Consider the following 25,361-nt stretch of genomic DNA (forward strand, 5'->3'; position numbering starts at 1 on the left):
GACATTATCTCCCGCTCACAGAAACCACTGTATGAAGATTATCCTGTTGATTATCAATATCTGAGGATATAGATTTTATACTCCTTAAAAAATACTGTAATTTTTCTGTTAGACATATTTATGTGTCTATAATCTTTGGGCACTTCCAACGTATGCTAGAAATGAGTCTGACGTTCAAGAGATACATAAAACATAATAATCATCTCTCCTCGGTTTGGAAGGTGTAAGATAGTTACAATATTACTATTGATTATTACTGAAACTACTACTAATAATTTACATTCACCAAGCACTTCTTTTAACACTGTGCCAAATCCTAGTGTATTTTAAAATCATGCTGGACCAACCTTTTGACCTCAAGAAAAAGTGTTCACTAGTCATAATACTACATAGAAAAGATGACTTATTCTCAGCAGAAACTCAATAAAAGCTTGATTAAGCCACTGGATAGTTATAAATTGTTAGTATAGTATTTAAACATGTTGTTTCTGTCACAGTGGAGGTAGCCTCTAGAAGTTGGTGCCTTCAGTTTTTGAGTCAAAAACCATTCTCTTCTGAGCAGACCCACACCAGTGACTGAGATGACGGAGGACCACAGCCTGATTGCTTTAATGGATATGTTTTCACTCTAGAACCCCCTGTCAGGCTGGCAGAGATTTTGCCAGGTCTGCACTGCAGTCTAAGACTCTCTTGCCAAATCTTTGTTACAAGTTTTAGGTCTGCAAACTTGTCTGAAGGTTTTCCCTGCTCAATGTGTCTGCTTCCAGAAGGACCCAAGTGACACAGGTGGACTAGCCTTTAGGCGTTCCATGTTCCTTTTATGTCCCTGCTGGCATCTTGGTGTATGATCACTGGCAAGCCATTTCTCTTCTCTGTTTCTTAATGATAAAGACTCTTACAAACAAAAGTGACCCTTGGGATGGTTTGGTTGAGTATTCTAAAATTTTAGTTAGAGTTGATGATTCTGTTAATAGATCTTCCACTGATTGAAAAAAAATTAATGACAACAAAGGTATTTATAAAAATATATTTCACAAAGTAGGAAACAATACAGGAGTTTCTCTGAATACAATACATGGAGTAAATAAACAATATTGCATTAAAGCAAAGTAGAAAATTAAAATGATCTGCATGTAATACTTGAGTTTTATCATACATTTTCTACTCCTAAATGGCAGGTTTGCATTACAAATTAAATATGCTCACATCTTCTAGTGCTGTTCCTTTTTGGAGTCTAAGACATTCTGTGCATCACCATGAAGATCAGGGATAGGAGTGCTAAAAACGTAAGCAGTGAAATTATGTACAAATCAGTTCCTGCTCTAAAACTGTGGGGGTAACTTGAAGCATGTTTCTTGGGCAGGGCATTATGTAGGTATCTAAAAGTCTAGAGTTTAAATATTCACAGGAATCAATATACTTTAGGATGTTTGTGCTTGTAGTAAAAACACCAAATACTAGGATTATGAACAAAATAGAAAACAGTCCAAAAGTTTCTCTGGGAAAATGCTGTTCCTGCCATCACCAGTTACAATAACACTTTCTACTCTAAAGAGACTATTAGCTCTCCTTTCGATAATATTGCCTGCCATACTCATCTCATCAAAATGTACATGTATTAAACATTCATTGTATATATATTTATATAAAACAATCTAAAGGATTATTAATGGATATAATTTAGTTTTTTTCCCCATATATCCCCTTAATCTATAGATTACCAACCTTAATAAATAAAAGCATTAATGGACATCAATAAAATATTTATTTCGAGGATTAAACAAATAAATTCACGCGCTAGCAATAAAACCATCTGTCTCTTATGTAGTCCACTGTGTAATACAGTTTATCTTTGTGTCCTTGTGGAAGAAGATGAAGCGGAGGGAATGAGGAATCCTGCTTCTAGAAAACAAGCATGTTTGAATGGGATTTCTCTCCTCCCACCACTGAATTGGCAAGCCCCACCCTGGAATGGATTACGAACATGTGAATATTTTAAGGCTCGACACAATATTTAAAGATGCTATTCAGTCTCTGGTGAGTGGGGCCAACAATTATGTACAATGTGTGGTCACCGTACTGTATAATCTAGGAGGCCTCTCAAAACTCCAAAAAGTTATAATGTACAGCAGACCAAGTATTGCTTTATCATTTGTGGCGGGATCCTTATTGGTGAAGGGGAAAAAAATCATTTGCATTCATAAAAATCCTTGCAGAAGACACATATCAGCAGCAGATTCCTTGCAGGTCCGTATTTTTTTTTTCTAAGAAAGCACCTTTTAATTTTGATTTTTTTCCTCTATTTAAACCATTTCTCTAAGGATTAGCCAGGATCCCAATCTTTGTCTGTGGTGGTCAGGTAAATATCAAATATCCAAGGACTTCTAGACACTCCACATACTTAATTCACACTCCACAAGATTTATAACCTCCTAACATATACTTTTTTATTTTATTATCTTTTTTGGTTCAACATTAAAATGTGGTTGAGTTTATAGATGACTGGTGCTAAACTTGCCTCTAAAACAAATAGCCACATTGGTTGTATCTAAGGGGAGTGACCCTAGAATATTACAGAATGCTCAGTTCCAGTGATTTATTATAATCCACTGTCAAGTTTCTTTGTCACTTTCACCAACAGAGTAGAGTTCGCCCAGTCTCTTAAAGCGGGGACCCCAGTCACTGAGGTAGTCAAAATTCTGGTCTGAGTCTGATGTGGTGGACTCCAAGGAGCTGAGGGAGCCAGCCACTGACCCTCGGCCTTCATAGCCATATATCTGAATGGAGTCATATGGCGGGGCCGTGGGATCATTATCTGCCTCATGCAGCCTTACATTTATAAATTCATCGACATCAACACCATTTGGAACTGGAGCAAGCCCTTGCCTTGGCATAAACTGCAAATCTGGTTTAATATCCTTACGGGGTAAAAATCCATTAATTCCATCTGGATTTTGTAAAGTTGCAATGTCAAAAGCCTCTGTGTCCTCCTCCCCTCCTCCTTCATCATCGTAGCGAATGATGTTTTCTCGAACGTCTTCGTCATCTTTGATAATTAATGGCTCGTTTTTATGCCGCCGTAGAGTTACAAACAGCACCACGATGACTAGAGGAAAAATATTAAATAACAGTCAGCCAAACAGGCATATAATTTCACAAGCAACACACTATATATGTTAGGAGAGAGGGGTATTTTTACAAAATCATGTGAGCATACACCTTTAATAATATTTACTGGAGAATTAAGCTAAACATCTTTCTGAATGATGAACATTAAATTTTGAGTAAATACTGTTCCAGATTATTGGTTTATTATACGCTGATAGAGCTGGGTTAAAAGAATTGGCATGCATGCATTCATGGTGAAAGTTACATTTTATACTGTTTTGATCATTAGAGTGAGTGGCACAAAATAAAAAATAGCACTGAAAGTATGACTAGCTTGATGTATGTCTCAAGCAAGTACTTTAACATCCTTTGGTTCCAAAGCTCCCTTCTAGTAAAAAAAAGGAGCAAAGTAGGTTCTTGGGCTTTCACAGTTTTTCAAGGCACTCTCCAGTTAAATTACGTTCTTTTATTAAAAAAGTGAATGTCAAATTTGCACGGGCAACTTGTCTTGTGGGAGGGCTGGAATGCCTCTAGCTGGGAAGAGAAACCTGAATGTGAAGAAAGGGCAAGGAAAACATACCCAACTAGCCAGATCAGCCAAATCAAATGTGGGTTAATGGAGCAAAATATGTCAGCAAAGTGATGCTTGAATCCAAGGCACTGGGTGAGCAAGACAGATGGAACAAGAAAGACAGTAACTGACACCGTCTTTAAAGTGTTTTGTTCCTTGAGGGTAGGATAAGATACGACTCTCTTGTTTTTCTATTTTCCTATTGTGTAATCTCATTTTATAATTGGATTTTTTTTATTAAAAGGTTAGAGAATCTTACTTGCAATCATTTTAAATTGATGTTTATATCAAGGAAAATGTCAGAGAAAAGCAATGGTAATTTGAAGAAAACTTATTTTTAGTTTGCTTATTTGCTTTCTTTTCATGTCACCAAATTTGGGATCCAATGGACTCGGCAACCCAATCTATAATGAGACACTATTGTGGGCATAGTAGAGCCTGCTGTTGCAGTGAACTGGTGTGCCTCACACCCAGAGTTCTTCTTATGTAATAGATGGTGTTGTAACGACACAAAAGCACTTCCCCACTGCCACCACCATTATGCCTTATTCATCGATTTACTGGTGATGGAATTGAAAAAGGCACTGAAAGTCCTCTTCAATTGGACATTTACTATCTCAACCCTTTGTCTCTTCACTTCTTCTTAGAGATCTCAAAACGTGGAGAAGGAAAGGAAGTTCCTCTTCCCCAAGGGAATGCTGTTGCCTGTATAGATGAGAGTTTTCTGTCCTTATTTACAGTCATTTATGAACCAGAAAAAGGGTGAAGGCTATGAAGGAAATACGTACCTAACAGCAAAATGATGCATGCTAATATGGCAATTAAGGCGCCCATACTGAGTCCAATTGGAAGGACATAAGCTTCAACATTACAAGACTGGACGACACCGTCATTGCTGCAGCCACAGACCCGGATGGTCAGGGTGCTGGTGCTGCTCAGTGGAGGGTTTCCACTGTCACTGATTATGATTGGTAAAAGATAGACTTCTTGCTTCTGGCGGTTGAATCCATTATGCTTTGCCAAAATACTGAGGGAATTATCTGGAAAAAGTAAAAATTACAATAAGTTGCATCATTTCAAAATGACTGCCCAAATAACACTTTTTTTTTCTAGCTCACGAACCCTTTGCAAACCTCAAGACAATCCCAACTTCAGTGGACTGCTCAGGCTTTCTCCCCGACTCGTCTCCGCTCATTTTTAAATTTTATTTTATTTTATTTTATTTTATTTTATTTTATTTTATTTGAGACGGAGGCACGATCTCAGCTCACTGCAAGCTCCGCCTCCCGGGTTCACACCATTCTCCTGCCTCAGTCTCCCGAGCAGCTGGCACTACAGGCGCCCGCCACCACGCCCGGCTAATTTTTTGTATTTTTAGGAGTGACGGGGTTTCACTGTGTTAGCCAGGATGTTCTAGATCTCCTGACCTCGTGATCCGCCCGCCTCGGCCTCCCAAAGTGTTGGTATCACAGGCGTGAGCCACCGCGCCCAACCCGCACTTTTTCAATCTGCATGGACCAGGACAACTGTAACAGGTTGAATGAATGGGACCCCGGATGGATCAAGGAAGTTTTACCATCATCACCTTAAAAATGCAAAACATTTCTTCTACAAAAATAATCTGTAAGTGTCCCTTCCGAAGACATATATTATCTCGTCTCCGTATACCATACATAAGTTTGATTTTCTTTATTTAGCCTGATAATAAAATAAATCATTTATTTAGAATGATAATAGGTTAAGCAAATTTGATTGGATAAAATGTCATCATATTTGAAACACAAGTTTGAGAAGCTCTGTATTAAAAATTGGACTGTATAACAATACGGTTGCAAAACAATGCACTTTGCTGATTCCCCACAGGTACCTAAAAAGAGAGTCACTCATGGCCTAGAGCATTCACATTAAGATACAGCAAAAGCCCTATTTGCTACCCGGAGGAGCTATGCGACATACATTAAAATTCTGTAGAGAAGACCTATAGTGGTTACATAATAAGAACAAAATGAGAAGTCATAAAAGCTTGTGCTCCATTTTGCAGGTGTCAGTTAATTATATGGAGATATACACTGGTTATCTGGAGCAACAGTTAAGCAATACTTAAGAATATACTTCAGTTCAAAGTAAAACTGGTCAGTGAGAAGTGGCTGCTCCCAAGTTAGACACACAGTTCTCAAACTTTCACCCCCAAGTTGAAATATTTGGTTGTCATTCATCCTCATCTCATAAATTGCAGTCACATCATATATAATAATTTGTTAGTCTGCTTTCTCATGTTGATTACTGAAAGATATACGTTTACTCAAAGTGGAAATGTTGATTAACTCTCTTTGATACTACAGCCAAAAGCAAATAAACACAAGTTTGGTTACTGTGCATGGTGTTATTTGGGCAAAAAAATTATTTGGTTATTTTTTTGTTTGTTTGTTTTTTCAAATATTGGCAAATTAGAGACCCCAGAACACTGGGCTACCTAATCATTGCATGTAATAGTAATGATTCCAAACCATTGACATCCAATTTCTGAGTATCTGTATCCTATTGGTTTCCAAAATACTCAACTAAGTGAGATATTCCATTCAGATGACTTCAAATAAGTTTTATAAAACTACTGTACCATACAGCACTATACTAGGATTTCCAAAAACTGATAGCCATTCCCCAAAATAGATGTATAGTTATATTTAATTTTGCTTTGTTTAAGATATAAACAGGCCTATAATGCTTTTCTAATAAGCAGTCAAATAGAAAAAGCACTCTGATTTAACAATTGTTTTCTGAATTTCTTCTGGTTGTACATCATCATATAGTAATTTGAATATACTTAGAAAAAGAGATTTCTAATGTAGTTAAGCAGTTATATACCAAATGATACAGTAATCTTTATTGTCATAACCTAGACAGAAATACCAGCAAGCTAAAAGCGAGGAACATTATCTCAAAACAGGTATAGAATATATAGTTGTGTTATATTTTCAGAAAGTATATGACAAGTATGAGTACAACTAATTAGTACAAAGAATATTTCTGGATGGTTTTATACACGATGGTTCAAAACAAAAGATAGAATTTGTTCTTCAAGAGGCAGTTAATAAAACTGAAGTGAGGCTATTGTCTTTTTGTGGTTGACATTATTTCTATGAGAAACAATCTTTCCATATTCTCCTTTTATAACAGACTATTATAATAATTTAGAAACTGTAGCAGGAATTTGCTTACTGCAGAACAAAGCTATCTCCTTTACTACTGAGAAAAGCATTGGTGGGTCTAACACTAAATTCATACTTACATATTTTTTTTTTTACTAATCCTGGAATTTGCCTATCTTGCTCTCCTTTCTACACACAGAAAATTGTTGACTGAGTAAAGAAAGTCTATGAGTTATTCTTGCTAAATTTTACCTGCCAGTTCCAGGCAACATCAATTCCTTTTTTTACCTACTCATCTTTTTTTTTTTTTTTTTTTTTTTCCTATTTTTGCATTGGTATTTGTATTTGTTTTCAATTTACTTGAGTTCTTTCATTAGGCTAAATGAAATCACCATTATTTTACACATCAAAAACCATAGAATATTAGCAGTTTCACAAAGCTCAAATTAATGATTTTGGAATAATTTTTAAAATCCTAAATGTAGTAAATATCTTCTACAAAGTTGTGTTTTCTTCTTTAACACTCTCTAACTTCTTTAACACATGCCTTTTCATTTCATTAAAATTTTTGATTTTAATATAGTTTATTTTATTAATCTTTTATGATTAGTGTTTTCAAGCCTTATTTGAAAAATTTTTATTTAAAATTTCTTAATTATATACAATTAGTTTTAGGTTGTTGTATTAATTTGATTGTTTTCTATACTAAAATTGAGTTTCTCAATGTTAATTATGGAGTAACTTGTCACTTACCTACTGATCGTCAAAGCTCATTTTCTCACAAATGAAACTTTTATGCGTCCTCATTCTTTTAAGAGATCTCTCTTCTGTTTCAATAATCTGGTTCTCTAACCCTGAATGAATACCCTGTTTCTTATGAATGAAAACTTTATCATAAATCTTGATATTGGTTACAGCATTTTCTCATACCGTGTTCTTTAAGGATATTTTGGCTATTATTGTTCATTTGCTCTTCTCTGAAAAATACAGAATCAGATTATAAGTTTTATAAAAATTCCTATAAGAAATTTGGTAGAAGTTATATTTAAATATTAACCAATTTTGAAATAATTACATCTTTATCATCAGTTTTTTACATTAAGAGTGATTTATGTATGTTCTTTAATACATGTCAATAAAATGTTTTTAGCTTACAAAAATGTCCACATCTTTTTGTTAGATTTATTTTTGCTGCTGTATATAGTTTCTTGTGATAGTAAACCTGTTTACAATTTAGTTACCTTTTTAAAAATATATTTTCAACTCACTGCTGCTGATAATTTAACTGCCCTATACATTGATTTTAGCTTCAACAATCTTCTAAGACTTTCTTTTTATTTATGAAAGCGTATCTTATCAGAGAATTCCATTTCAGCATGATAGCAAAAGGAGCTCCACAGATGTGCTTTCCAGTGAAACTGGTGAAAATTATAAATGGAAAAACGTTTAAAGATTCTGGAAATGGATCTGGAGGCAAGCAGCAAATAAAGAAACACTTATTTAAGAAAATCGACTAGAGCTTGGTAAGAATGGTAAGACTCTGAGAGTGCATGAACAAGAACCCACTCCCATCCTTCCTTGTCTCAGCTCAGTGAGGTAGAAACTTTACTCCAAACTGGTTTAGTCAAGAATACAGGGGTCCTTCTCCCTGCAGCGAGCAGTTGGAGGACTATTTTCTGGGGGAAAAGTGTGATGTCAGACATTCTCATTCTGTTCCTAGTTACTTACTGTTCAAGCTAAGTTCTAAGTCAGTGTGGTTAAGAGGCAGGGACTCTTTTCTTCCTCCTGGTCCCCACTCATGGGAGAGAGGCTCTGGCTGGGCACTGTGCCACTGAGAATATGGAGCCTCAATAGTCCTTTCCCTAGCCCACTGTTCACTGGGCGAGGCAAGCCAAAAAATCTTGAGGCTATTTTTCCCTCGGCATCATATGCTCTGTCCTAAGGTATAGCTGTTCCTCAGAGAAACATGCCATAATCTTCACACCAGCTCCAGAGCCAATAGCTCAGGATTTTGCCCAGGGGAGTGAAAAGCAGGGAATCTTGGAAAGAGGGCGCCTCGGGAGCCTGGGGCAGAACGAATCTGAAAGTCTGACCTAGGAAACTACTCTTTCAAAGGAGATCAAATTTGAATGGATTGGTCCTTAGAGCAATTTAGGTTCCAAGGTAGCCTTACAAACAATACAGAAATCCTGTTGGTAATTAGTGGAGTTCAACAGCTAGACTTGGTCAGGGGAAAAGGCAATCTAGGAGAGCCCTGCCCAAACAATTGTAATTCTAAGGTGACTGTGGACACACCCATGGTTGAGATTCCCTGAGGTGAAACATCAGAGATTTAATGCTACAGGGGGGAAATAGACTTCACTAAAACTATCCAGCCAGTCATTAAACAAACAAGAGAATAAAATAAGCCTTCAGAAGATAGTACCCAGTTTTGCTATATTATCTAAAATGCCTAATTTCCAACAGAAGATTATGAAACATACAAAGAATGAAGAAAATACGACCTATGGGGGAAAACAGCTGGCAAAAAGAAAAAGCCCATGAGAGGAACAATAAAACATTAACTAGAGTGACTAAAACAGTAGACTTGAATTGGCAAAAGAAATGATAAGTGAACTCAAAGATAGAACAATAAAGAATACACAAACTAAAGAAGAGAAAGAAAAAAAGAATAAAGAGAAATAAGCAGAGTCTCAAAAAATGTATAACATCATTAAGTGCACCAACAAATATGTAATGAGTGTACTAAGGGAGGAGAAGGAGAAAGAAACAGAAAAAAATATCATTGAAAACCTGAATTAAAAAAAAAAAAGTCTATACATCCAGAAAGCTCAAGGAACTCCAAGAACATAAACACAAAGATATTCATAAATAGACATATCATAGTGAAAACACGGAAAGCCAAAACCAAGTAGAACATGTTAAAAACAAGAGAAAATTGACTCATCACTTAACAGCTAAAATTTCATAGAAACAATGAAGGCCAGACGGACGTGGGATAACATATTCAAAATGCTCAAGGAAAAAAATTGTCAACCAGCAATCATATTCAGCAGAGCTATCTTTCAAAATAAATATGTATATGAAATAAAGATATTCTCAGATGTACAAAAAAAATGAGAGAATTTGTCACCAGCAGGCATGCTTACTAAGAAATACTAAAGGAAGTTTTCTTCAAACTGAAAGCAAATGACCCCAGATGGTGACTCAAATCCACATTAAAAATAAACAGAGTATCAGTGACAATAATTATCTACTTATAAAAGACAGTATAAATGCATAGTTTTTCTTCTTTTTTGTCTTAACTGTTCTACAAAGCAATTGTATAAAACAATTATGTTTTTCAGCATAAAATATCTATTTTTTGAGCATAAAATACCTAGAAATTAAAAAGTAGTAGTGGCATACTTTAATAACTCACTTTCAATAATTAATAAAACATTGAGGCAGAAATCAAGGTAGAAGGTAGAAGACTTGCAAAACAATATAAACTATACCTAACACTGTGGAACACTCAACAACTGTATAATAAATATTCTTCTCAAGTGAACTTGGAACATTCTGCACTGTGAACTATATGCCAGGTCATAAAACAAACCTCAATATATGATAGAATGATAGAACCAATCCAAAGTAGGTTGTCTGACCACAATGGAATGAAGTTACAAACCAATAATAGGAAGAAATTTGGGAAACTCATAGATACGTAGAAATTAAATAATGCACTCTGAAATAGCCAATAGATCAAAGAAGAAAGCAAAATGGAAATTTTAAAAAATTTATGAAACAAATGTAAATAAAGATACTATGAAATCAAAATGTGTGGGTTGCAACTAAGGGAGTCCTTAGAGGGAAATTCGTAGCTTTAAATGTCTGTATTAAAAGAGCAGAAAGCTCTCAAATCAATAGCCTAATTTTTACTATCGGCCATATAAAAGGAAGAGCAAAATAAGCCTAAAGCAATCAGAAGAAAAGAAATGGTAAAAGTTTAAAAAGCAAATTAGTAAAATAGGGAATAGAAAAATATATCTGATCATATTGGGGTATTTCTATATAGTCACACATTCTCTGCAAATAAAGGATTTTATTCATTCCTTTTCAAGTATTACTGTTTTCATTTTTTTTTAATCTTAGTACACTAATGTGAACTTCTAATACAATTTTGAGTAGAAGAAGTTACAGTGGGCACCTTTGTTTGTGATTTTTTTAAAAAAGAAAAAGGCTTTTGACTTTCAACAATTGGTAAGATAATCAATGGTGTTTATTGGAAGATTTTTTAATTGTCTGTTTATCTGTTTACATGCACTCTTTTTTTTTGTTTTTTACTTTAGTTTTACTTTAGTTTTTTGTTTGTTTGTTTGTTTTATTTGCTGTCCATTAGTGTAAAAGGAAAGAAGAGTCATATAAGTGATAGTATCTTGGCTGTTCACAACCTCTAAACTTGGCTTCAGTTTTACTCCTACATTATTCAACAATCTTCTTCTCAGTCTTTCATGTTTCCATTGTGTATCATCTTCTTGTCTCTGAATCTTAGCCTGCTCTCTCCCCTTATAGCTTCTGCTCCTGCTTATTGCTTCTATTGCATTTATTTTATCTTTTTGAGCACAGTAAACAGAAGAGTATGTCCTAATAATGAGATGTTAGATAAAAGGGAGAAATTTTTCTAGAAGTAAAAAAATATATGAAAAAAGAGAGGAAATAATCACTGAATCCATAGTTACATACTACATTATTAAAAAAAAAAAAAACACTTGAAGTTGAGGGTAAAACAACAGTTTCCAAAAGATAGAAGGATATGCTGACAAGATCAATTTTAAAAATGGGCAGATTAGTATCAATTGCAATTCTCTAGGATGAACTAATATCCAACCAGATAGGTTGATGTCCCGTCTACTACAGTTGTCTTACACTGAGATAGAAACATACCATCACATTATCACCTGGCTCTCTGACATTCTCAATAGGTATATTCAAATACAGTCAGCTTTCTGTATCCATGGTTTCCACATCTGTGGATTCAACCAACAGCAGATAGAAAATACTTAAAAATATAAACAATAACAATATAGTAATTAAAATAATACAAATTAAAAACACAATAAAATATATCTATATATAGTATCTACATTGCATTAGGTATTATAAGTAATCTAGAGATGATGATAAGTATATGGGAGGATGTACATAGAGTATGTGTAAATACTATGCCATTTTATATCAGAGACTTTTGTGCACCCGTGGATTTTGATATCCACAGGAACCAATCCCCACTGTATACCAATAAGCAAATGTACTCATAGTCCCCATTATTTCTCCCAGTTAGAGATTTTCCTGTTTCCTCATTCTTTTGGAATGCTTTACAGATGAATAGACCAGGAAAAAAGAAAAACTCCATTTCCAGGAGTTTCCCTATTCTCCATACCCAGTTGTTTATGACTGACTGTTGTACAAAAGATCTTCACGGGGACTTAAAGTGAGCTAAGAGCACCAGGCATGCCTCCAATGACAATATTCCTAAAGTGGTAGTAGAATTGAGTTTCCTTCTCCTTGGCTGAGAAATACAAGGTATGTGCCAAGTAAATAGTAAAGAAGAGACCAAATGAACAAGAACTCTTTTCAAGGACACAGGTTTGCTTAGTTTCAGGTGGCAGAGTACAGTTACATAAATATATATGAACTTTTATTCAGATTCTGACAACAGATTGATTATGATCAAAAATATTTAGTTTTATTCTTAGTTTTATGTAATTTTGTTTTTCAAGTAATTTGTTAGGTTTTTACTGAATGTTATGAGACCATGCTAAAGGCAGTCATCTTACAATTAATCCCTTACAATGTTGATGCATTACTCTTGTGAAATTTTAGGAAAAAACAGATACTGTTAAATAAATGTATATGTTTTATTTCATTAAAATATAAGCCCCTTGAGGCAGACTTGCCTTAGTCACAGTTCCACTCCCAGTCTGTAGCACAGGACTTGACATAGAGCAGGAATTCTCATAACACTGGTACCATCGTTTTACCCACTTCTATTTGGAATGGTTTTAGTTTTAAGGAACTGAACAGCTAACGGATTCATAAGCACTGAGAAATATTTTTAAAAGTTAGAAAATGAGACAGCAATGAATATCTATCTATCTGTCTGTCTGTCTATATACCTAACTACCTACCTATCCATCTATCTAATCTTGTAAGAATGTCTGTTACCAAACAAAAACAAAATTGAGTAAGTACATTATTCTGGAAAAACATATCAAATAGAAATGGAATGCAATATAGACTCTCAATAATAAACATGTATAACGATCTATCTATATATGTGTGTGTGTGTGTGTGTGTGTGTGTGTGTGTGTGTGTTGGCAGGGGGGAAACGAGAAAGAGAGAGAGTACATTTAGAATTTCTGCACTTGATTACACATTAGAGATTTTAGTTTCTTCCCCCAAGGTCTGCATGGTTTAGCCCGTCTAATTCTCCAGCTTCATGTGCTGCCACTCTCCTTTCTCTATATGTTCCAGACATCCTAGCCTTTTCTAAGTCAAACATCTTCCCTCTTCAGGGCTTTCATATTTGCTCTTCGTTCTGCTTGATAATCTCTCTACCTCTCCTTAGCCATAATTTGAATTGTGAAGATGTATGTGTTCTTTATATCGATGCTCAAATATCACTTCTTTCTGCATAATTTCCTTCACAAATTGTCCCCAATATCTCCAGATAAATGAGTTACATGATCTTACAAAACCCTTTATATTTTTATCAAAACACTATTACAAAGAAATGATAGAGTAATGGCGATAAGATAGATATTAGAGGTACAGAAATAAACTCAGAAGCTTCCAAGTAACAAATAACCTATTGCAGATGCATAATGGATTTTCAGCAAATACTTGCTGATTAAATAAATGAGTAAGTAATCATAAGCTATATTTTGTGGGCTTAAATTTATTTCCCTTCATGTTATTTTTTGTAAAGGCTTATATGTGGTTTAAAATAAATCAGAGAGAAGGAGAGTTCAATTTCAGGCTATTGGAAAGCATATACATCCTGGGGTTGCGTATGAAAATTTAAGAGAAATATTGATGATTTCCGAGCCTTTCTCTGGGCATGACTCATATCATGAAACATGAGCAATAAACTGAGGATGCTTAGGTTCAGCTAAAAAGAGGCCTTAGAGAGGGAAAAAAATCAAACTTTTATTAAAATATTGAAAACACCATCATGTTAAAGAAGTGCATACCAGAATTCTATTTTACTGAACTGAAATTGGATATGTTAGTTGTATATTCAGAGAGGGGCACACGGATTGAACAATTATCTCCTATAGTTAGTTGAGGAGAAATTTCTTCTTTGATTATTGATATTTTGTCCTTGAAGCATTTGGAGATGGAAATCAAGGGATATTCTTTCCTACAACGTGAATATCCTTATAACATATCATTTTTCCTGTAGCAAACAAGGAAGTGTTTGTTACGGACTGAATACGTAAATAATTCTTCTGTTGAAGCTATGACCCTCAGTGTGCCTGTATTTGGAGATGGGGCCTCTACAGAAGTAATTAAGGTTAAATAATGTCATAATGGTAAAGGCTCTAATCCAAGAAGAATAATGTCCTTATAAGAAGAGACACTAAAGACCTTGTGCTAGATGTTTCTCTCTGTGGGCACACAAAGAAGAGCTCATGTGGGCTCAGCCACCTAAAAGCAAAGAGAAGAGCCCTCAGAATGAAAACTACCTTGCATACCCCACATGTATAGTCCATGAAAAATTAAAAAGTCTATTTAAAGAAAATGTGGCACATATACTCCATGGAATACTATGCAGCCATAAAAAAGAATGAGTTCATAAAGAAGAATGAGTTTCTGAGCAAACTAACACAGGAACAGAAAACCAAACACCACATGTTCTCACTTATAAGGGGGATTTGAACAATGAGAACACATGGACACAGGCAGGGGAACATCACACACCAGGGCCTGTCAGGGGGTGGGCGGCAAGAGGAGGGAGAGCATTAGGACGAATACCTAATGCATACAGGGCTTAAAACCTAGAAGATGGGTTGATGGGTGCAGTGAACTACCATGGCACACGTATACCTATGCAACAAACCTGAACGTTCTGCACATGTATCCCAGAACTTAAAGACAAAAAAAAAAAAAAAAAAAAGATAGACTGTGCCTATCTGGATAACTCCTCAATTTTATCTGTGTAATTTATCCCACAGTCTGAATTTCTTTCCTTCCTTCCTTCCTTCCTTCCTTCCTTCTTGCTTTCCTGCCTTCCTGCCTTCCTTCCTTGCCTCTTTCCTTTCTTTTGTTTCTTTCAATTACAGTAGTCCTCCCTTATCACAGTTTCGTTTTCCATTGTTTCAGTTACTCAAGGTCAGCCACAGTCTGAAACTATGAAATGGAAAATGCCATAAATAAACAATTCATAAATTTTAAATTGTGCACCATTCTCAGTAGCATGATGAAATCTTTCTCTGTCCCTCTCAGTCCCACTTGGGATTTAAATCATCCTTTTTTTCCGGCACATCCATGCTGTATATACTCCCTGCCCTTTAGTCACTAGGCAATCATTTTCATTCAGGTTGAAAAAACATAGAACATACTGTGTGTGTGTGTGTGTGTGTGTGTGTGTGTGTGTGTGTGTGTATGGTTTGATATTATCTGTGGTTTCAAGTGTCCAATCTGGATTTGGAACATATCCCCTACAGATAAAAGAGGGAAATACTCTATTTTCTTTGTATTTTTAATAAAACAGGATTGGCCATTATTATTACTGTTAGTATTTAAATATCTCAAGTTCTTTCCACATTGTTTATTGTTTAGATAAAATAAAACAGGCAAATCCAAATTCTCTTTTTCTTTTAGCGTACTTCATCTGTTGCCCTGATATGGAAATGTTACGTTGGTCTAGATCCTATGTATTTAAAATTACTGAGCTATGACTTATGGTTGTCCTTTTAGATGCAAACAAAAAGAAAAAGGAGGCAGAGTTAATGAAGGCACTTGTCAGGCAAATATTTATGGCAAAATAAACAGATGAAGAGAAGATCAGTAGATATTGTGCCTTGTTGAGAAATGTCGCCTGATATTTGCCTTGCAAATTTATTTCAAATTTTCTTGTTAAGTCAAATGAAATAAAAACGGTAAGAAGGTCAAAACAAAGAAAAAAATGTCACTGTGTTTAGTAGGTATGGACAAGAGATTTAATTAAGTTCTTATCACTGTGTTGTATCTGTTGTTTATTTATAAAAACCCAGCAAAACAATAAAAATACCAAATCCAGAAATTTTCAGCATATTAGAGTAATATATATACAGTGGTATCCAATATTTAGGAATATGAACAAATATTATAACATCCACACTTCATTTATATCTTTCTATTCTAAATACTGAGTCTTGTTGGAAATAGTCACAGTGTAATGAATTAATAAAAACTAAGTTTTTGTGAAGCCAGTCTCCTTCAGTACCATTACAACTTCCTATATAATTAATTGAAAGTGTACCAACATACTAAATCTGCCACAAGCAACCGGATATCTGAGCCACCTAATTAGATCGTTGGCTTATTTGTGACTGCTTTCCATTTTCTCATTAGATTTTCTGTCATGCCACCTGATGTCAATAATATCAATTTTTTTGAATGTTGACTCATTACCAAATATTCTGATAATTAATAATATGGTCTATCTAGCCATAAAATATTGGAGCAAAGTCCACTTTGACTTTGGGAAAAAAATCAACATCATAGTGGATTCTCATGGAAGTTCCTAGACTAACACCAAACTGAATGTTTAGTCAACAATTTACAATTATACACAAAATGAATTAGAACATTTTAACACAGAAAATCACTTTGCAGGCTCTTTCTGCACTGTAACCATCTAGCAGTAAAGTTCTGTAAATATCTGCATCGTTGTCATTTTGGAATGAAAATGGACAGAGAGTAGGCTGTGCTATTCACTTTACAAAACCCAGCAGTCATCAAGTAATCTATGAAACTTAAGCAGCTTGTAAAGTTTTTTAAGAAGCTAAATGTACTCCTTTAAAATTTAAAGTGTTTCTATAAAAGATTATTTTAGATCACATGAAGATAGTGTGTAGTGGAATTATGTTCGTGAAAGATAATGCTTACTATCTCCATCCTTTTGCTTTTTGATGCTGTTTCTGTGTATATTATGGTAGGTGGTAGAACATTAGTGTAGTGGTTTGAATCACACATCTAAATTCTAATCCTTGGATTCTGTGAATGTCACTTTACTTGGAAAAGGGTCCTTGCATGGAAGTAAGTTAAAAATTTTAAGGTGAGCAATTCATCTGGAATTACCCAGTGCATCCTAAATCCAACAACATTTGCCCTCCTAAGAGTGAGGCAGAGGGTAATTTGATACAGTGATGAGGAAGAGGCAATGTGTCAACTGAGGCAGAGACTGGCATGGTGTGGCCACAGCCAAGGAATGACTATAGCCAACAGAAGCTGGGAGAGACGAAGAATGGATTCTCCTCTAGAGTTTTTGAGGAGAACATGACCCTGCCCACACCTTGATTTCAGATTTCCAGCCTCCAGAAACTCTGAGAGAATAAGCATCTGTTGTTTTACACTTTCCAGTGTGGCATTATTTCTTATGGCATCCCTAGAAAATAAATGCAATAAGAAAATCTGATTACACATATTTATGATTTACTGAGTCAGAGCAAGGCATTCTTATTCCCATTTTACTTATGAGGAACAGAGTTTTTGAAAGATAAAATGAGTTGCTCAAGATTTCTCAGCCGAAGGCTAAAAATTACAACATAGTTCAGCGTGTTTTCTACATTCTGCCTTTGTCACCTTAACTAAAATTACCTCAAAAAACAAGGGAACATAGACTTTAAGATGTTTTTATTAAAGCTCAAGGATAAGAGAAAAAAGCACATAGAGGAAAGTTTTTCCATGATAAGACACCTTTATCAGAGACAACAAAAAGCGAAGTGGACAAGGTCACTGGTGGACGAGAGCATAGTATTTGATTAAAAAGCTATCCAATACTATACTCTATAGATCTGAATTCCATACTCTGAGCCTCAAGGTAACAGAGCAAAGCATACCATAACACAGCAGAGCAGAGCAGAGCATAACCATGAATTAATTATGAAAAAGTTATCATTTTTGGTATGAGAGAGGAATGCAAGTATCACAGAATCCAAGTTCCATGCTAGATTCAATCACAGTGCCCAAGGTCTGGTGTGTTTGATGATTTTTCCTCTGCTCTTAATTAGCATGCTTGCTCTTACTCAAAAAGCCCATGCACCTTTTGCAGATCCCTTAATGCTCAGAGGAAAGGCAAGTTTATTCCACTCCAGGCACTGGGGAATGAGGGATGAAGACTAGTATTACTTTCATTTTATCTGAGGAATATTGCATTAACTAACCCACTAGAGAGAAAACTATTCCAATAAACAATTTCTCTTGTGTTTGAATGAAAAGTTTAAAGCTTTTATAAATATCAATAGATCTGGAAAGAATATTTTATCTATTTGGATTTATGAAGAAGGTAAAAGACGCATTTTGTCAGCACATAAACCACTTAGGAAAACAAACAAACAAACAAACACACACCAAGGCCTTTCGTGAAATTTCTTGTGACACTATCAGAAAACAATCTAATAGCAGGTAAATATCCAGACATTAGAAAGCTTGGATGATCAGAAGAGCAAATTCCCTACCATATCTCTATGAATTGAATACATGCCTCTAACTATTTGAGAAACTGGAAAAAAACAGAGATTAATTCATTTTGTACTTGAGCTTATAAATGTGTGCTCATTAACACATTTGATATAAAGAGTAGTTGGGCCAAAGAGTAAAATTGTTTTAAAGCACTAGTTTAAGTGAAGCACACAGTGTTTTCAAGATATTGAAATCTTTAATGTTGTGAATAGAGAGCTGAAGATATGAAAGAAACTTAGTACCAAAGGTAGTGTGTTTTCTAAATAACTTGTTTTGATTTGTAGGTCAAATATCCCTGAACATAATCACTTTGTTGAATCTCATGATCTCCCTGAAGATTTTGCATTCACACATACAAAAATAAGACATAACGTGCTTCATCAGGCAAGCCACCAAACATAGTACAAATCCAATTTTCCTTGCCATCGGCTATACCTCCATCTTAAATTATTTCAAGTCTACTTTGACACATTTAATTAATTCCACCTTCAGTTATTCAGCGTCCGCTATCTATAAGACGTCATTGGCAGAGGAAAGTCTTCCTCAACAAACCTCCCACCCAGTATGCTGCAATACAGTGGGGTGTGTTGCTTTTCTGTTTCACCAACTGTAAGATCTTTGGATACAGAAAGTTTGCCTTTTTAGTACGTGCATACTAGAATCTGTTCTATGTGTCACTATAAAGAAATCTCTATGGTAAGATTTCAATTCATCCTTGATGAAGGGACAGATAGATAGCTAGGCAAGTGAGGAAAATGATTACACATTTCAAGAAACTTAGAGAAAACAGACTCGAACTAGTCAAAATATCAGTCAGTTGATGGTTTATCCTCTTGTGGTGATTCTTGCCTTTCTAGTCTCTGCTCCCATACACTGTGGTCCACTATGCCATTTGTATCTCGATTTAAATTTCTACCATCAAATACAAATGAGAGAATGCCTTAAGAAAGGAGTGGCTCAGTCAAGAAGAAAAAGCTTGTTTGTTACCGGGACAAAACAGAGAACAGCAGTCTGTCATCTCTTTGCACCTCCCATCTTTCTGTTCTATAACATTTTCTCCTTAGTGTTTTTCTCTAACCTCTTTACAAACTGTGTGAACCTGATTTGCTCTCTGATTTCAAGTACCAAGCTATATTTCTTTTTAAAACTTCAGCCTTATGCCTCCTCCACTTACCTATTAAGCAAGTGTGCCTGGATGTTCAATACCTCAGATTCAATCATTCAATAATGGAACTAGTGATATTGATTGCCTATTTTTTCCCATCTCCGACAATCTCTTTCTTGGTTATATTTCTTGCACTATCTTTGTTTTTATATGATTTCGTACATATCTCCCCTTCCATCCAATAAACTCACTTCTTCCTCACAAATGTAGAAAAATCCTATCATTCTTCAATGGTTAGCTGAAAATTTACTGCTTCCTTTTGGAGAGAAGCAGCAGGAACAAAGAACCTGAGGATTTTGTAATATCAAATTTAGAGATGTAATGGATATAAAGTTTATGTAGTAAACTTTAGGATTATAAAGTAAATGTAAAGTAGATATAATAGTGCTGATTGGTTTGTTGAATAAATACATAATAGGCATAAATGAATATGAGAGGGTGAATGTGTAACAAGAGATTCAAAATAACAAACAGTACCTTGAGAAGTCCTGAGCGTATCTAACCCTACACAAATAGAATGCAATGAGAGAAACATACATCACTGATCTTGAACTTATTATTACATTAATTTAAAAAAATTAAGTCCCTACACATATGTACACAGTTCAAAACATCACATTATACCCCATAAATACATAGAATTATTATTTGTTGATTAAAATGTTAAAAATAAATACCTATATATACTAAGCTCTGATATACAGTAGTCTTCTCTAATCTTTGGGATATCCATCCCAAGACCCCAGGGGATACCTGAAACCATGGATAGTATTGAACCCGATATTTACGGTTTTTTTTTTTTTATCTGATTACCCACATAGGTACTAGGTGACTAAAGGTGTGGACCAGCTGGACATCCTCCCCAGCAAGATGGAGCAAGGCTGCATGAGATTTTCTCACTGTTCTCAGAACACTGCACAATTTATAACTTACGAATTGTTTATTTCTGATATTTTCCACTTGATATTTTCAGACCAAGGTTGAAAGCAGGCAACTGAAACCTCAGAAAGCAAAACTATGGATAAGGGGGAACTATTGCATCTGATCCACCTTGACATTCCAAATTTCAACCCCATTACCACTTGCGTCTGAGCATATATTCACATAAACTGATGCCAAGTGAAAAAAAAATCCTGCAGTAATTCAGTTAAAAGTATCTGAGCATATTAATAATGCATATTCTTGGATTTTACTCCAAATCAACTAAATAAGAATTTCTGGGGATGGGCCCTGGGCATCTGCATTTCAGACAAATTTTGTTGGCGTAAAGATCTTCTGGGAGGCTTGATAGCCCTTTCACCATATTCCATTTCTTCCCTTAGGTGTTAGCAGTGGTTAATGACTTGGATCCAGCCATCAGAGGCTCTGCTGGGGAAGCTATTATGCTCTGGATTGTGTGGTCCAGAAGGGTACCAGCTGATAGCAATTTTCCTGCATAATTCCTACTTTCCTGGTTTAGTGGTAAAATAGCTGCTAAAAAAACAAAAAGGAAATGATGCAAGGAAATGTGGTATCCTACAGTGAGCTAAAGTCCAGTGTTCGTCCTTGAATCATTTTAAAGTTTAATATGTCATATTAAAACAGCCTGTCTAAACATGTATCTTTGGGCAGAAGTCTGAATGCACAGTGAAGGCAAGAGAATGGAAGGCAGTTATGTAGATAAAATTATCATTCAACCAGTGGCCACATTATCATTCCTCCCAGGTTGCTGAGAATGGCATGTGCTTTTGAATCTTAAAATCCACATTCTTCCTAGTATTGGAAATAGTACGGTTTGATCACACAAGAAGGACTTCACATTAAAGGCCAAACTGATTTGCTTTTCCTCAAATTCACCCACATACGAACAGGTTAAAATACAAATGGAGAGAGCAGAAACAAATGATTGAAAAAAAAGATACCTGTGGAAGTCACCCTTATGATTGAAATAGAAATCACATCAAACTCATTCAAACTCTTTTCATTGAAAGTGTAATCTGATAAAATTCCCTATTGTTGTACACTATAGATAAATTTAAATACATTTTGAAGTCATGCATGATTTCATTTTAATACTTTCTTTTAAAATAAAAGGGATTTTTTTGAATCAGTCTTTTAAAATAGTCTCAAGATGATATTTGATTTTCTAAGCTTGACATCCCTAGTTGACAGTGGATGTGTGGATTTCCTGGTACTGGGTAGTGATATAAAGATGTCTACCATCAAATGCTTCACACTTTAGAATCATAACAGTATGCTTGACAAATCTAGAGAATTTTAGGGAATTTGTCAGTTTTCAAAATTCTGATTATTGAATGGCTTATATTAGGTGCAATTTCTTTATGATGCATATTTCAGAATCTTTTTGAATATTGTAATAGATAGTGCCCAGGCTCTGGAATCATTTTTATTTGCATGCCAATCTTATTACCTATTTGGTTGCATTTAAAAATAATTTTTCCAAGGTAATACCAGATATTCTGACTGTGTTCTAATTAGGGAACCAAAGATGAAAAAATCTTTGAGGAATACATTTGTTATTCCACGTAAAGGGTTCTTTCAGAGTTTTTCATGTGTAAAACATTCAATAAAACTTAAACTAATAGTAGTCATTATTACTATATGCAAGATTATCAGTTATCTTAGCTTTGAAATAAAGCAGAAGGCTACAATCTTTTAAGAATGTTTGGATTCCACACTTTCAAACTTTACAATAAATTTTTATTTGGAAGCCTCATAGTTGGTATATAAAGTAAATTGTAAAATAACTAAAAATATATATGTTAAGAAAAAAGTAAGGTTCTTCAAGATTCATATTGAGGAAGAGTTCTCAGAATGAAATATGAGGTTATTATAGTATTCAGATGCAATATAAAGCGGTTTTCAAGCAAATGTTGTATCTAACACAGTGTAAATCCATCAGTCAATGCTTTAGGTAATACAGATGTTGATTTAAAACTATCTTAATAATAGACAAGCTCACGTGAACTTACATCTTTCTACATCACCTGAGGAAATGCCAAAAGCGACTAGGAAAATGCTATAGTTATAAACCAAGTTCTGAAACTCTCCAGAGATAATGATTCCTAGAAGAAAAGACTGGCAGTTGGATGTTTACATCTTCCTATCTCAGGCATTCAGCATTAGACTGTGTATACAGTAGGTGCTGTTAAATAGCACAGAATTACCTCTTTTATCTTAATGTGTAGCTCTTTTAGCCCAAGGTCATTGATATCATTTGATAAATTTCTATCTTTTTATTTTTGTCTTGAGGCCTCTCCTTTTCTTCCTCACAGAATTTTTACATGCATTTGTCTTTACTGACTGGAATATTTCAACTAGTAAGATAAATATTTAGTGTCCTCTAGGAAATTTTATCCATGTCACTTCAGAATACATTTCATTCATCATTAAAGAGCTTTCTTCTTTCTTTAAAACAATCTGATATAAGTCAACTCTTCTTTGCTTAATTGTGAATTCAGATTTTTCTAAAATGAAAATACAGCATCTCCCCTTCCGAATTCCATGATATTCCATGATGCATGGTTCTAGACTTGCGTTATTCTTGTTTAGTTATTGTACTTAATGTTTTATCCAACATATATAATAAGTATAACTCATGCATAAAGCATGCAGTTCTTACCAAGAAAGAAATCATATACTGGATTTGTTCTTTCTTGTCCATGGGAGAAATTTGAGGCACATTCTCACGTTTTCAGTGAGGTTTAGTGACAAGAGACATTTCAATATTTAAAAAGTGTAATTCAATGTATTTTAAAAACTCCCAAATCAAGTAGAGCCCAAACAGAGGATGACAGCCTCGCTGAGCTGAAGATACAGAGATGGGGGTTGATAATGGTGAAATTGCTGGAATTTGCAAAAGTGAGTACCAGAGTGGAGGAAACTCTGCAGAAAACAGATCTTGAGAAATATGATGAGGTTCATGAATGTTTGGTTGACTACCAAGCTACACACATATAGAATGAGAACCCAAGAGACCTGGCCAGAACAACTACTGGGATAAAATATCAACTATGGAAATACATACTGAATGACTACTATGACTATCATAGGGTTGGAAACACTTGAGGTTTAACTATGTAAAGCAGAAAGTCCTCATCTAATACATAAGTCATTCAGTAGAGAAACAAGAAAGATACGCCATAAAAGTAGGGATAAACTAATTCTAGGGAATAACTACTCTAGATCTGCCCTAACCCTGTTGCTCAAAATAAGCCTCTTTGGGAGGCCAAGGTGGGAGAATCATGAGTTCAGGAGTTCGAGACCAGCCTGACCAACATGATGAAACTCCGTCTCTACTAAAAATACAAAAATTAGCTGAGTGTGGTGGCAGGCACCTGTAATCCCAGCTACTAGGGAGGCTGAGGCAGGAGAATAGCTTGAACCCAGGAGGCAGAGGTTACAGTGAGCCGAGATCATGCCACTGCACTCCAGCCCAGGTGACAGTACAAGACTCCATCTAAAAAAAAAAAAAAAAAAAAAAAGCCTCACACAGATTAGAGCTGATGTAAAATTTGATTCATTTCTACCAAACTCAATGGGCAATAAGAACTATAATGAAATCCAGGTATCTTACCGTTAACAGCTGTGGTGTCTAAAACTCAGACAAAATTACAAGACATGTGAAGAAACAAAAATAAGTTATCTAAAATCAAGAGAAAAGTCAGTCAATAGAAACCAACATAGAAATGACAGTGATGATAAGATACTCCAAAGCTTTAAAGGAACTGTTGTACGTACATTCAAGTATTTAAAGAAAAGGAAAACAATAAGAGAAATGGAAGATTATATACTTTTAAAACACATGGATGTTATGTAAATAATAAAACAATATCTGAAATGAAATTTTAGTTGGTTGCTTTATCAACAAATAAAGAACTTTAGAAGAAAAGATCTGTGAATCTGAAGACATTGCAATAGCAACTATCTGAACATAAACACAGAGATGAACAGAAAGCAAAAAACAAAAAACAAACAAAAAACTGTGAAACAATACCAAGTGGTCTGATATACATGTAATCAGAGTCCCAGAAAGAGGAGGCATAAAATAAATAAAGAATAAATAAAATGAAAAGTTTTGTCACCAAGAGGTTTGCACTGAATGATAGGTTAAAGGAAGTATTAAACTTGAAGGCAAATTATTTTAGCTAGAAACATGAATTTAGACAACAAAACCAAAAGTGCCAGAATTGGTAAATATGTGGTTAACTAAAAATAGTGTTATCATTTATGAAATTTAACAAATAAATATTGACTGATTAAATTAAAATAACTGAATTATGACTTTATAATGTATAGAAATAAAATGTGAGATGAGAGCATAAAGATGTCTATGAAGAAAAAGTATTACATTGTAAGAAATGCATTATTACATTGTGTGTGAAGTAGTATAATATTACTTGAAGTTAAAGTTTGATAAGCTAAAGACAAATATTATAAACTTTAGACTAACGACAATATTAATAATAATAAAAGAGCTATCGCTAATAAGTTTACAGAAGACATAAAATTGAGCACAAAAATAGCCATTTAATACTGAAGAAAACAGTTCAAGATTAAAAAAACAGAGTGAACCAGCAAACATGAATTGTAGACTTAAAGTTAACAGTGTCAAATATTACATAAAAATAAATAGAATAAGTCCTCAAATAAAAAG

General features: G+C 34.7%; 1 protein-coding gene across 1 annotated transcript in view; it reads right to left on the reverse strand.

The window, feature by feature from the left end:
• Nucleotides 1-1,012: 1,012 nt before the first annotated feature.
• Nucleotides 1,013-25,361, reverse strand: part of CDH8 (cadherin 8, type 2) — a 393,813-nt gene continuing 369,464 nt past the window's right edge. Inside the window, exons 11-12 of the mRNA XM_011994007.1 lie at nucleotides 4,468-4,719; nucleotides 1,013-3,106 (exon numbers count right to left, since the gene is read on the reverse strand). Of these exons, the coding sequence (XP_011849397.1) occupies nucleotides 2,613-3,106; nucleotides 4,468-4,719 (746 nt within the window). The 3' untranslated portion in view covers nucleotides 1,013-2,612. The remainder of the gene's footprint in view (nucleotides 3,107-4,467; nucleotides 4,720-25,361) is intronic.

Source organism: Mandrillus leucophaeus, unplaced genomic scaffold (assembly GCF_000951045.1).
Source record: "Mandrillus leucophaeus isolate KB7577 unplaced genomic scaffold, Mleu.le_1.0 Scaffold44, whole genome shotgun sequence".
Classification (NCBI taxonomy): Eukaryota; Metazoa; Chordata; class Mammalia; order Primates; family Cercopithecidae; genus Mandrillus; species Mandrillus leucophaeus.